At 32.2% G+C, this 14,295-nt stretch overlaps 1 protein-coding gene across 1 annotated transcript in view; it reads right to left on the bottom strand.

The window, feature by feature from the left end:
* Positions 1-3,758: 3,758 nt before the first annotated feature.
* LOC124360647 (guanine nucleotide-binding protein G(s) subunit alpha) overlaps positions 3,759-14,295 on the bottom strand; it is a 104,266-nt gene continuing 93,729 nt past the window's right edge. Inside the window, exon 10 of the mRNA XM_046814457.1 lies at positions 3,759-8,420. Within this exon, the coding sequence (XP_046670413.1) occupies positions 8,274-8,420 (147 nt within the window). The 3' untranslated portion in view covers positions 3,759-8,273. The remainder of the gene's footprint in view (positions 8,421-14,295) is intronic.

The raw sequence follows: 14,295 nt of genomic DNA on the forward strand, positions 1-14,295 counted from the left end.
TTCTTGTGCAATATTACGGCAGACAATATAACAATACTGAAACCACATGTCGGCATTGATTTCTAATGTTGAAATCCAAAGGATCTGGTAGAACATAGGCTCCAATCGCATTTGGTGTTTAGGATGCCCTTTAAACCAATTCACAGGAAACCTGTTCTGGTGGTGCATGGGAATTTTAATGGGGGTTTCCAGAGCCCACTCATTATTTTTGGAATAAATAACACCACTTCACTGAAAAATGTGTCCTTATATTAATAATCATTGCTTTTTGAAGAAATCTTGGGCCGTAATCCGTGATGTGATATAATAATGGAACCTATAAAAATAATAGATGAAGTTTTTCCCAAAAAACCCCTCTTACTTATGAAAGCTTGAGTTTCTTGATAGATCACTGAACTTATGATTGTTTTTTAATGGTTCCAATGCTTGCTAAGCCTTTCAGTCTCAGCTGTTAAAAAATATTTGCCTAATTTCAGTAATAAACTGTACTAGATCTGCTAAGAATCTCTGCCCTATTTGCAGAAAGCTATTTTTACTTACTTTTCAACGAGTTTTAAATATTTATCTTTTTATTTACAGCATTAAATCTACTAACACGTAAAAAATAATTAATTAGTCAAAATGACAATCAACAAGACATTAATAAAGCCAAATAACAATACAATACTCACTTGACAATAGTGTAGTTGGTTCTCAAATAAAGTTGATTTACATGGAGACAGCAAGTTGCAATGTCATACTAACTACAGTATACTTTCTATATTTTAAGTAAAGTTCAGCTCACAATTCTATTAGAAAAATCAATTCTGGTGACCATTTTGGTATATGACAAGTGGACAATTTTGGTTATATTTTACAATTCATTTGTGATCATCCATATAATTAATTAGATGCTGAGATTTTATGCAGTACTTCTGATGTCAGAATCGGAAGGCTTAAATGCCAAATGAACTTACCTCTTGATTTATATTGAACTATTATAAACACTTTTCTTGAGGTAGTTGATGGTTGAGAAAAAAAATTTGTGTAAGTACACCTTGCTTTGGCGCCCATTGAAAGTATTCACTTTTGTAATAGTTTTGTTAAGTGGCTACTTCTTGAGTTATTGTATTTAAACAATACCTGTCATTTTGGAAATACTTAATTCAGTTCAACCTGAATTATTGAATAAGACTTTACTGATGGTAAGATAGGGGGATTTTAATAAGCGGCCTACACATGCTATTCAGTTGTTTTTATTGAATGGTTCGATATATTATTCAACTTTGATATGTAATAGTCATACACAATAAGAGTTATAATAAATTACCATAGCAAGAAGAATCTTTTACATTATAATTTTAAAAACATAAAATTAAAAAAACAACAAAACCAACTATGGCCTAGACTTAGATATGAAAGAAAACTTAACAATATTTATAACTTGCCCAGCTTGATATCAACGAGTAACCGCTTTTGTGAAATGGAGGAAAGAATTCTCCCCATGGGTTAAGAGGAGCCTAACCCACATGTTGAAGCCACTTAAACCAATCTCATCACTTGTGAGAAATATATCACATATTTTCCTCATATTCATTGCCATTTTCAAATTCTCAAAATATTAAGTTAATTCTTGCTGTTTATTATTTACATTACAATTACTATAACTAAAAGTTGAGATTATTTATGCTATTTTAAATAAATAGTAATATCAAATTATTCCTTCGAATAAAAACATCGAACCATTCGATAAAAATTATAAAACTATTTTAGAATTTTTTCCAATTGCTCCAAGAGTCTTCAGTATTATCAATGTTTAATTCTACCTTACTCTAATAAGACCTTACCACTCACACATTAGCAGACTGGCTTTCCCTTTATAAAGGATTAAGAACATGTTAAAAATATTGTTTTTGTAATGTAAAATTCAATGTACATAACATTTTTTGATAATATTGATCATGTTGTCCTTGCTTGAATAGTATTGATTTTATATTGACTAAGTTTATACAGAATGTAATTAGCTGATTATATAGTTAATGGCAGTAAAAATGGCCAAGGACATTCTAGGACTTTTTGTGAGTACCTATTGAAATCAATTTGTTAATACCAAATGAAATTAATTTATTTATACCAATATTTAAAGTTTTGGATCTGGATAGGGAAAACAGTTAAATACATTTATCAAATTCTTTGCCTTTACACCAGTGCTAGCAGTATGTTGTACCTTAAAATTAGCTCAGGCATGTGAGTTTATAAAAAAATCACAGACAATATTTGCATGTGTTTGTAAAGAATTATAAAATGCTGGTTATGTCAGTGGTATACCTATGAAGAATTTAATTTGTAAACTATTTAAGTTTTATTTAATAATTATTTTGCACTATAATACATTTTCCCCTTCTTAATTGAACTTTTGGTAGCTTTTTTGGACTTATGTGCAATTATCATGTTTTAGAACAACTGAGCATTACAAAAGGCCAACTTTGATGAAGTACAAGGGACATTCATAAAGTAAGTTGCTATAACAACAAAAAATTGAAGTAACTTATACAACTTTTTGATAATACAAATTTGAAAGAAAATTTAAACAATTTTGATCAGTTATTTACAATTTAGCTCTAATTGTATCCAAGGAAACGTTTTTAGTACCTATTGAATAAAATTCTACTACCTATAAATGCATACAACCAAATGTTATCACCAGCGATTTTTGCAGTGACAAGGTGTGCCTTACCCAGTTGGTTGTCCTTTTTGTTTGATATAAACATAAAAAACTCACGTTTCATTACCAGTAAATATAATTTGTTACTTTCTACATAGGACCGGGTAAGAAACAGAGCTGATTCCTTTCTCTCTGTTTTGAGTTAATCAGTCAAAATGTTGGTTACCCATTGGCCTTGAAATTTATGATATCTAAGTTTTTTAGTCAAAGTTTTATACACTAGAGTACTTGCTAACTGCGGAAAATGCTGTGAAAAGGTCTGGAATTGTGAACTTTTACTTTTCCCTAACCTTATGATTGATTTGTTCGACAGGGTCATCAGTAACCACAGACTATCGCCCATTTCACTTTTCGGCGTGAACATTACTTCATCCTTCACAAAACAATTGCCACCAATTTTAACTGCATAGTAGCTCTTAATGTCTTCTCCATATGCAGAACACAATTCATGAATTTCCACTGGTTGCATTTTTTTGCCAAAAGAAAATAATAATGCTAGCTACTTATCAGTCAATGGAAGAGATGATTATGGTGGCCATTTTGCACTAGTATAGAGAGCTTAGAATTGCATAGTGGCCTTCATTATGACATTGTTAAACAATGCCACCCAGATCGAGCTGCTACCCTCACCCATTTGGTTATCAGATACAACTTACTTTCCGAACCATTCTCATATATTAATTCAGTACACGTATAACTTTCCAGGCTTCTAGCTAATTTTGATACATTGATAGTGATTGATATATTTCCAACAATTAAATAATATATCAGTAAAATTAAACAATCATTCTAGAAGCAATAATTATTTCAACTGATTCTCCAAAATAGGTTAGAAGTATTACTTGAGACAAAGGTTTACTCCAGTTTTGTGCTGATTATAACTGATAAAAAACTCATTCAAACATTAATTTCCGTTTGTGTCCTTTTGACAATGTTGTCTTGGTAATCAGTGTACAATATACAAAATTAATTTATATTCAATAATACTAATTGTTGTTTCTGGTATGGAATGTTGCGGGATGGATGGATTATTAAAAAAATATAAAAAGCCATGCAGGATGAAAGGCTTTTTTATTTCAGTATACAAATTTCAAACACTTTAATGTCCATAAATAATACGTATCTTCTCAATGATTTAAATTTGTGATTCGTGCATAAGTTTGATGAGACTACGCTACAACCTTCCAATAAAAATTAAAGCTATAAACTGATGCATAAACCCCGGAAACCATGTGACAACAGCCAAATACACCAACACAGAATCAGCTTGGCTACTCTATAGGTCGGGTAGGGCTATCTACAGGTCGGGTCTCGCCGGCTGCTGCCTTCGCACCTCACGCTTCCGTACACTCACATTCACTTCTTATTCATATTTTCAAGTAATGATTGTGTAAAAGCTGTTTGCAACACCCAATGGAGTTACTTATTATACTTTGCAATCACAACACATAATACTAAGTTTTGAGATATAAGCAAACTTTAAAGAATAAAATTATCGAAGATAAATATGATTAAGGTCAATCTTAATAGTTGTAACCATTAACATAAACTAACAATAAAAAATGTAAAATACTACGGTAGTGCCATGATAATTAAATGATGGAATAAACAGCATAATACACACCATATTATTAAAAATTCATAAAGTTATGCTTTTTTCAATAATGGTGACTTTGCAATTAAGCTTTAAATTGAGGTTTCAGTACGGTATTAAAATTAATTTTAATGTGTAAGTTGGTTGTAATAAAGTCTAACACACAATGTTAAACAAAGAAAAATACACTAAATGTAAAACATAACTTCTCTGGTATTCTATTCAAATATTTAAATTTGAAACAGAAAACACCCTGAACATTACAAAGCTATTTTGTGGCCAGATTCACTCTCAATGGATATGAGAAACCTGCAATGTTAAATAACAGGACCACTATAAGTGAACAGGGTAGTAAGAGAATTTCAGTGCTTTTAGAATAATTTATTTAACAGTTAATTTTGATAAGTTCATAGCAGTAGAATGTATCTTTCTTTACAGTAACTTTGATTTAGGGTAACTTACATTAAGGTAACTAGTGATGCTAAAAAAATAATAACGAGAAATATACTTAAAACTATTTATATGTATGCATACACATTAGTGAAATGAACACAAAGAAACAATATTTGTATGAGAGGAGAGGAGAGGAGAGGACAGCGCACCAGTGAAGTATAACGAGTGAACAGAAGAGAGAAGTGTGACGTGACGTGACGTACATGCAGCAGCAACCAGCTTAGACAAGAATGGTACGGTACAGTACTGTACGTCTTGTAAAACTGATACATTATTAACTATTTAATTTACAATTTGTTTGTAATCGTGCGACTATGCGGGACTAGTATACACAAGATTCTATACAAATAATTAAAATATACATTAAAAACATATATTTATATATATATATTTATATATATTTATACCAGTTCAATTGAAAATATTCAAGAGAAAACAATAGTTAAAACTATCTTACAATGCACACTCTCATTCTCTCTTCCTTGCCAACAAATCTGAATGTGGGTTGAGATAACTTGATCATTGAGGTAGATCAACATTGTGCAATTTCACAGCATGAATCAAAAGGTTGGGAGTAATAACAAAAGTGTTTACATTTTTAAAAAGGAAAATTGTCTCCTTAATAAAGTTAACAATGATAGATTTATTATCACACAAATTAAAGCTGCCAGAAGATTGTGACACTGTAATAGGTTGGAGTCAATGTTTTAAGAGATTTTATTTGTACTTTGAAAAAGCTGCCAAAATATAAATACACTGATACAACTCTTGTACTCAATTAACAACACAGTACAAACTCAACGACTAACTTAAATGAAAATGGTACAAAAACACTCTATTCATGCTGACAATGATCAATTTATCACAATTTCTTTAAATAACAAACATAGAAAACAATCATTTTTAAATCAGGTATAAAATACATTTTCTTTCCTCGACTACTTAAGCATTGTGCACTTGTGACAGTTAGCGTTCGCCCATCAGTGGAAACATCCGCAGAGTGGACAGAAACGCATTTCTGCGTGTGCAGCAAACAAACAGAACACAATACTGCCATTAGTTTGTGTTACAACAAAACCGGATATAAGTATTATAAGTGTTATGTATAAAAAATATACAGCAATGATACACAGTCGAGCCTCTCTAACAAAGTAAAATCAAGCTAGGGGTTGGCAGCATATAAATTTGTGCAGCCCTTGTGATGTTTTATACATAATATTATGTTCGTGAAATGTTTTCTTCAACGTTACCTGTCGTTGTACAAATTATGAAAACAACAACAGAATCTACCGTAAAGCAATGAAATGACTCTCGAGATACAATGCCCTGTTGATTGACTCTACAATGGCCTCCCACGCAACATGCACTAGTGTGCTGAATGACTAGAATTTCTATCGGTTAAAAACATTTCACATACATAACTAATGAAAATGAAACAAGAATACAATAACAATATAACAAAATCAACAATATATAAATAAATCTTGAGTTATTTTGGTAAATTCTTTAATAATTAAATATGAACAGCCTACAAGATAAATTAGGGATGTGTGTACAACATAGTGAACAGAGCAAAATAATATATTTAAAGCCAAGACAAAGTCATGTTTATTGAAATAAAATTCATCAGAACTCAAGACCTTACAAACGTTTTGCTATATTAACAAAGTTGTAATATCATGCAACATTTCACTATGTGAATGAGTACAATAGCACACAGTTTCATTGAATTTTTATTTAAAATTAAAACAAAATAACTTATACATACATTTTTTGAATAGTAATCTCCGCTATAATGTTGGAAATATGTGAGTACTTTTTTTTAACTAAAATGGTAACACACCCCTAATTTAAATACTATCTGTATAAGTAACTCTCAATTAAATTAATTAGATCAATAATAAATTTGTAATTTTTTGTAAATATAAAAATAAAGACTTTATAAAATTTAATAAAATAGCTCTATATTCATCAGGTTCATTAAATAGTCAACAATAAAATAACTGAAATAAATATTTAATGAAATTATTTAAATTTGCGCTTTACTATTAATTTATTTTATTTACTTATGACATAAATACGGATGCCATATCCCGATCTTTGATCTAAACAAGCAATAACAGCTACTTTAATGATTTATAAACAAAAAAGCTACAAAAGTTATTGAAAATATAAATATATAATTTGTACAATAGAAAATAACAAATTATACACTTTATTTTTTAAAATAAAAATTATATATACCTATTATATATTATATGGCTTTTCATATAAAAACTCAGTTCAAAAGAGCATTTCACTTGATAAAAATAGTGTTATAAACATGTTACTTACCTCAAGGTACATAATATAAACTTTAGAGTAGTTGTGCATTTTAAATGCATTAAACTTCATACACAGGAATTAAAAACTTGATAACAATGCATAGTTAATATCTGCCACTCTTAAATAGAGAACTGAGAAATAACTGAGGGATGGTTTACAAACCAAGACTGTATGCCAATTTTACTATGTAATAACATCTAATATTTGACGTCACATATTACTGGATTTGATACTTGCCTCAGAGAAATTATGTTAGAAATGTAATTTATAAATATATTAAACAACATGTAATGTTTTAATTGCACTACACTTATTAAAAGAAATAGCTATCATAATACAATGGTCATTGATTTCTCTAGGAATTTAGCAACAAATAATGTGAAAGTAAATGAAGGTTGGTTGTACATAAAAATGTTATCAGTAATAAGATTATGTTTCATTTCTAAATCACTTTGACAAAGTTTCACCATGAATTACACACAGTACTGATATAATTGTCAACAACATTAACTTATACATTGTAACAAACATATGTTGAAAGTATGTAATCGGACAGGTCTCAGAAAGTTATTGGCAAAATTAAGTGATATAAAAACACATAAATCTTAGCTCAAAATTTATATCAGATCCCATTAAATTGTACACAATTTTTACAAAACGATGTTATTTTTACTTTAAACAAAGTGTAAAGTTTGAGTAGTGATTGGACTCAGTAGTTTTACTATCAGAATCTAAATAGTTATTTCTTTAGAGTGTCCTCTAATCTCGCTACTATTCTTTCCACAGTGCTATTGGGGAATAAACACAGACTTCTCATAATATCGGTAAGATTGCTCATCACCACGTAAAACTTCTAATCGAAAGTGCCCCTCTCTGATCGGTCATACCCGCTTCCACAAGACCGAGCCCTACGTAGTGCAATTCACACAAAATCCAAGCAAATGTCAAATGAAAATTACACTTAAATCAAGCTGAAGCGATTACGTTAACTTAATGAGTTCGATAGCTCGTTCCGTCCAGTCTTTCACAGAGTGCGATTCTGCAGACGACATCCGAATCTCACCCTCAATCAAATTATTCACCAAACAAACGGTAACAGAAGGCAACTTTTTGTCGGCTCGAACAGAATCAAAGATCGGTACAAATCAGCATTTTTCAACAACACAAGAGAGGGAGGAGAAGGTAGAGAATGGATGATCACAAGAGTTCGTATTGGCGCAGGTGCATGCGTTGTATGATGTCTCGGCAGTCGTTAAACACACGCCGGATATTCTCCGTGTCGACGGCACAGGTGAAGTGCGGATAGCAGTAGTGCTTGCCGTCTCCACTCGCTGTGCTGATACGCTGCAAAAAAATGAGGTTTAAAACAGACCATTGGTCACCAGTGATCATCAGCATTAAAAGGGTTAATATAACTGAGTTTTTTACATACACGTTATAGTCACTTTTCTTAAGCGTTAGTGGTATTGCATGTTGGTTTTGTAGCTCTAAAGAAGTCTAACTAATATTTCATTTCTTTCATTGTGTTTGCTTGTTATTGTTAACTCATAAGTTTGATTAAAGCTACTACAGCTATAATTTTCTCACAGAGGTGAGAGCATATTTATTTTCCTGACACACCGAGATCTTAAAGAGCTGTAGTGAAATGTGTTTTAACCCATAAAATAACATTAAACCATCATCCTGCACACAATTATCCTGCATTTATGTTTATAGAATAATGATTAATGGTAAAGAAAAGATTAAAATACAACCCAATAATTTATTAGAGTTTTACGTGTAATGTGAATACTCTCTTCAAATATTTTAACAATTAAATAAACAAAGCTTGAACCTTTACCTGAAAAAGAAATAACATTATAAAATAAATTATAAGAGTTTGCATACGTATTAATAATAATATATTTAAACTATTACATGCCATAATTTTAAGACCAAAAAAATAAGAACATAGAGATGTTTGAGCAAGCTTTTATCATTGTTCCTATAGGGCTGTAATCAAGCAAGATCGCCCCCAACAAACATGGTCAATTCTTGTAATGAGCCCAAATTTTGTTTTTTATTTTAAATAAAGAATACTCATTGAAGTTGTACAGTGTTTCTCAAGTCCTGGAACAAATTAATATTATTTTAACCATTAAAAATTGGGGCTATAAAACTTTACATATGGTTAGTGGACATCAAAAACTTTAAACTTGTATTGAATGGATAGTTAAATCTCCTTAGGGTCAGCCCTCAAGGAGTGAGAGGAAAAGTTTTAATGGGAGCATAAATTGAGTTGCATATCAAATTACAGGTTTTTATAGAATAGCGAAAACCAGAATTTAAAAAGCTGACAAACTAAAATGGAGGCTGATTCAAATTTCAAAACATTATTCTCAGCATATTTATGGAGAACAAGCACAATGTTGAAATTTGGTACGTGGTTTTAGAAAATTGTGTTGACATTTGAAGTAGCAATTATGACATTTTTTAACCATTTCAAGTTGGCTTACTCAGAGTGTTGTAAATATGTTTTATGAAAGTGTATATCATGTGGCATACTGCAGCGCTGAATATTTTTAATTGCATAGAAAAATTACTATTTTTTGTCCACGTAATACCAGAAAAAGTCAACTAGGACAGTAGATTAAGTTATGTTCAAAAGAAAAATGTTAATATTGTTAACCTTTGTGTATAGAGTAAGTCTGAGACACATGTGCACTGGTGGGTATAAATTAGTTTGTACATTAGTGACAGAACAGAAATGACATTCTGCATGAATCTGCCCTCTGATCATGTAAAACTTACCTTTAAATATTATAACAGTATTGTAGTTTATAAATACATTTTCATCTATACCCTTAAAAATAAAAAGTGATTTTACACAAGCAAGGTTCTGGGAAGATGATGATTCCTGTCATCAGTTTATTCAGTTACTTCTGTACCAATCTTAGACTGAGCCCATCAGTATGTACGTCTAAGTCAATGTCAACCCTCAAAATTGCTTGCTTCAGTCTAAACTGAGCCCAGCAATATGTTTGTCTGATTAAATGTCAATCTCAAAGTTTCTTGCTTCACTCGTGCTTCATTGTAGACCCAAACAAACTACATCTTCATTGTCAATGCGTAGGTCACTACTCTCACTAACACTCAAGAATAAATACTGTTCCCATTCAGGTGATCATAAATTTTGTATTTCAAATAGCTCATCTTTGAAATACATAATTACATGGAACTGATACAATAGAATACAATATTAGTTATTCAATACACAATAGACAAAATTCTTTATTTGTAACCTTAGAGATCAGAATGGTGTCACAATACATTAAGATTTTCAATCTGTTTTAAAGTTAACAAACATATATAGTAAATAAATAGTTTTTATATATGAGTTTAAATCTTCTAATTAGTAGGTTTTACAATCAAGTAATTATTAATGGCAAATTTCTTTTTCATTGCCCCAGTTTAAGAACTCATCTAGCGAATAAAATGGTTATTCTGTAAGCCATCAGGTCAAGGCTGACTTCAGTCCTTTTCCTTGCAGTCCTTTGATTTCTTCAGGAAGAAGGTTAAAAGTTTTCTGTTTGCGTAAGAATGTTTCTTCTCAAGGAGTGCAGTATGGTCTAAAGGAAGGTGGAAGTTTGATGCAGGGAATGCACTACTACAGCTTTCTCTTGGACCGAGGTTTAACATTATCCTGACTGCTTTTTTTTGTAAGTTTCCTGTTGTCGTAACCCAAGATTACTAGACCATATCTTAGATAGGACTCGAATAATACGTAGTAGGTGGTTCTTGTAGTCACAGTATTACTGACTTGCATTATCCTTTTTCAGGATAAGTTGTTATCTATGGTAATTCCAAGGAATTCTGTATGGGTTTCAATTGATACATCGATTCTGGAGTGTCATCTTGCCTTCTCCCAAAAGCTAATGGTTTAGATTTTATTGTGTTGACTACTAAGTCGTTTTCATGACAATATTGGTAGGCCATATTTAGTGCAATGTAGAAATTAACAGCCAAGTTGTTGGATGATATTTCAGACACTAAGAGTTTCGTATCATCTGTGTATATTAGAGGAGAACAGTGTTTGCCTAAGTACTGTGGCATGTCATTTCCTGGAGTATCTCTGTTAATGGGCAGAGGGTCTGATTTTGTTTGTTTGTAAGAAGCCTTTTTGAGTATGTTGGATCTCAACAATCTTTCTTCTTACCTCCAGATAACTTCTGAACCATTGTTTGACTGTTCCTTTAACTCGTAACTGTTCAAGTTTGCAGAGGATTAATTCATGCCCCAGACAGTCCAAAGCTTTGCTGAAGTCCAGCATAATGCTTGTGACCAGATGTTTTCTCTCCAGGTTGTCGATAATGAATTTGGCAAGTCGAATAACGGCTGTCGTTATGAACCTCCCTTTCATGAACCAGCGTTGGTCTTCTGTTAAAAGGTTATGTGGTTCACAGAGGCTCATTAATCTTTTCAAGACTATTTTCTCAATGATTTAAAAAAATGCTTTTAATTATTATTTCAATTTCATGTTAATTAGTGGGGGTTACATAGCTTAGATAATGATTTGTGGTTTGTGTGGTTAAACTATAGTCTATTGTTTTGTATCTGGCTGAGTGCTAAGGGTATATTCTGTTATATTTGTTAAATATTGATTGAAGTGATTATATACTGTACAGAGGTTGGTGATACTTTCTACTTCAATGTTTAGTGTTGGTTGGGATGATTCTAAGCATTTATTTTTCCTCTCACTATTTATTACTTGCCACAGGGCTTTTGATTTATTTTCAGCATCAGCTATGTAATTTGCAGATGCACTACATGTTGATGTTTGTTTTAAGCCTGATATCATAGTCTTTCTTTGCTTTGTTTAATGCTCTAATGCTAAAGAGCATTTAGAACAAGGGACAGCCGAAAGCTGTGAGTCTTGGTTATCAGGAAGTACATTTATGGGTGTACTAGCATTTAAAACAACATCAATATTAGAATAAAATGCTTTGGTCATGAGCTGCTTCTAATGCAAGAGCTTGATTAGAAGTTTCTTCCAGAGTTAAAGTATTATTTTCTAAGAGCTGCTGTTGAATTGTTCAAGACAAAAGTCCACTTAGAAAAACATCTTGAATAAAGTTATTTTTGTGATCTTCAGCAGTAACTGCCAAAAATTTGCAGTCTTTGCTCAGTACTTTTAAAGTCAACAAGTATCCACTGATAGACTCACCTGATCTTTGCTTACGTGAAGCTAGCTGATACCTTGCAAATATTTCACTTGTAGGTTTGATGAATATACAGTACTATTCAGAATGTCAACTGCTGCTTCGTATGTTGTGGACTCAGATATGAATTCAAAGATTGGTTGTGAAACGTGATTAATGAGGAGATTCAGTTTATCCACTGATAGACTCACCTGATCTTTGCTTACGTGAAGCTAGCTGATACCTTGCAAATATTTCACTTGTAGGTTTGATGAATATACAGTACTATTCAGAATGTCAACTGCTGCTTCTCGTATGTTGTGGACTCAGATATGAATTCAAAGATTGGTTGTGAAACGTGATTAATGAGGAGATTCAGTTTATCCACTGATAGACTCACCTGATCTTTGCTTACGTGAAGCTAGCTGATACCTTGCAAATATTTCACTTGTAGGTTTGATGAATATACAGTACTATTCAGAATGTCAACTGCTGCTTCGTATGTTGTGGACTCAGATATGAATTCAAAGATTGGTTGTGAAACGTGATTAATGAGGAGATTCAGTTTATCCACTGATAGACTCACCTGATCTTTGCTTACGTGAAGCTAGCTGATACCTTGCAAATATTTCACTTGTAGGTTTGATGAATATACAGTACTATTCAGAATGGCAACTGCTGCTTCGTATGTTGTGGACTCAGATATGAATTCAAAGATTGGTTGTGAAACGTGATTAATGAGGAGATTCAGTTTATCCACTGATAGACTCACCTGATCTTTGCTTACGTGAAGCAAGCTGATACCTTGCAAATATTTCACTTGTAGGTTTGATGAATATACAGTACTATTCAGAATGTCAACTGCTGCTTCGTATGTTGTGGACTCAGATATGAATTCAAAGATTGGTTGTGAAACGTGATTAATGAGGAGATTCAGTTTATCCACTGATAGACTCACCTGATCTTTGCTTACGTGAAGCTAGCTGATACCTTGCAAATATTTCACTTGTAGGTTTGATGAATATACAGTACTATTCAGAATGTCAACTGCTGCTTCGTATGTTGTGGACTCAGATATGAATTCAAAGATTGGTTGTGAAACGTGATTAATGAGGAGATTCAGTTTATCCACTGATAGACTCACCTGATCTTTGCTTACGTGAAGCTAGCTGATACCTTGCAAATATTTCACTTGTAGGTTTGATGAATATACAGTACTATTCAGAATGTCAACTGCTGCTTCGTATGTTGTGGACTCAGATATGAATTCAAAGATTGGTTGTGAAACGTGATTAATGAGGAGATTCAGTTTATCCACTGATAGACTCACCTGATCTTTTGCTTACGTGAAGCTAGCTGATACCTTGCAAATATTTCACTTGTAGGTTTGATGAATATACAGTACTATTTCAGAATGTCAACTGCTGCTTCGTATGTTGTGGACTCAGATATGAATTCAAAGATTGGTTGTGAAACGTGATTAATGAGGAGATTCAGTTATCCACTGATAGACTCACCTGATCTTTGCTTACGTGAAGCTAGCTGATACCTTGCAAATATTTCACTTGTAGGTTTGAATGAATATCACAGTACTATTCAGAAATGTCAACTGCTGCTTCGTATGTTGTGGACTCAGATATGATTCAAAGATTGTTGTGAAACGTGATTAATGAGGAGATTCAGACTGATAGACTCACCTGATCTTTGCTTACGTGAAGCTAGCTGATACCTTTCACTTGTAGGTTTGATGAACTGCAACTGCTGCTTCGTATGTTGTGGACTCACCTGATTCAGTTTATCCACTGATAGACTCACCTGATCTTTGCTTACGTGAAGCTAGCGATACCTGCAAAATATTTCACCCTTCAGAATGTCAATATTGGACTCAGATATGAAATCAAAGATTACGTGATTAATGAGGAGATTCAGTTTATCCACTGATAGTGATCTTTGACGTGAAGCTAGCTGATATATTTCACTTGTAGGTTTTGTACTATTCAGAATGTCAACTGCTGCATCGTATGTTGTGGACTCATTCAAAG

The sequence above is a fragment of the Homalodisca vitripennis genome, chromosome 1 (assembly GCF_021130785.1).
Source record: "Homalodisca vitripennis isolate AUS2020 chromosome 1, UT_GWSS_2.1, whole genome shotgun sequence".
NCBI classification, from domain to species: domain Eukaryota; kingdom Metazoa; phylum Arthropoda; class Insecta; order Hemiptera; family Cicadellidae; genus Homalodisca; species Homalodisca vitripennis.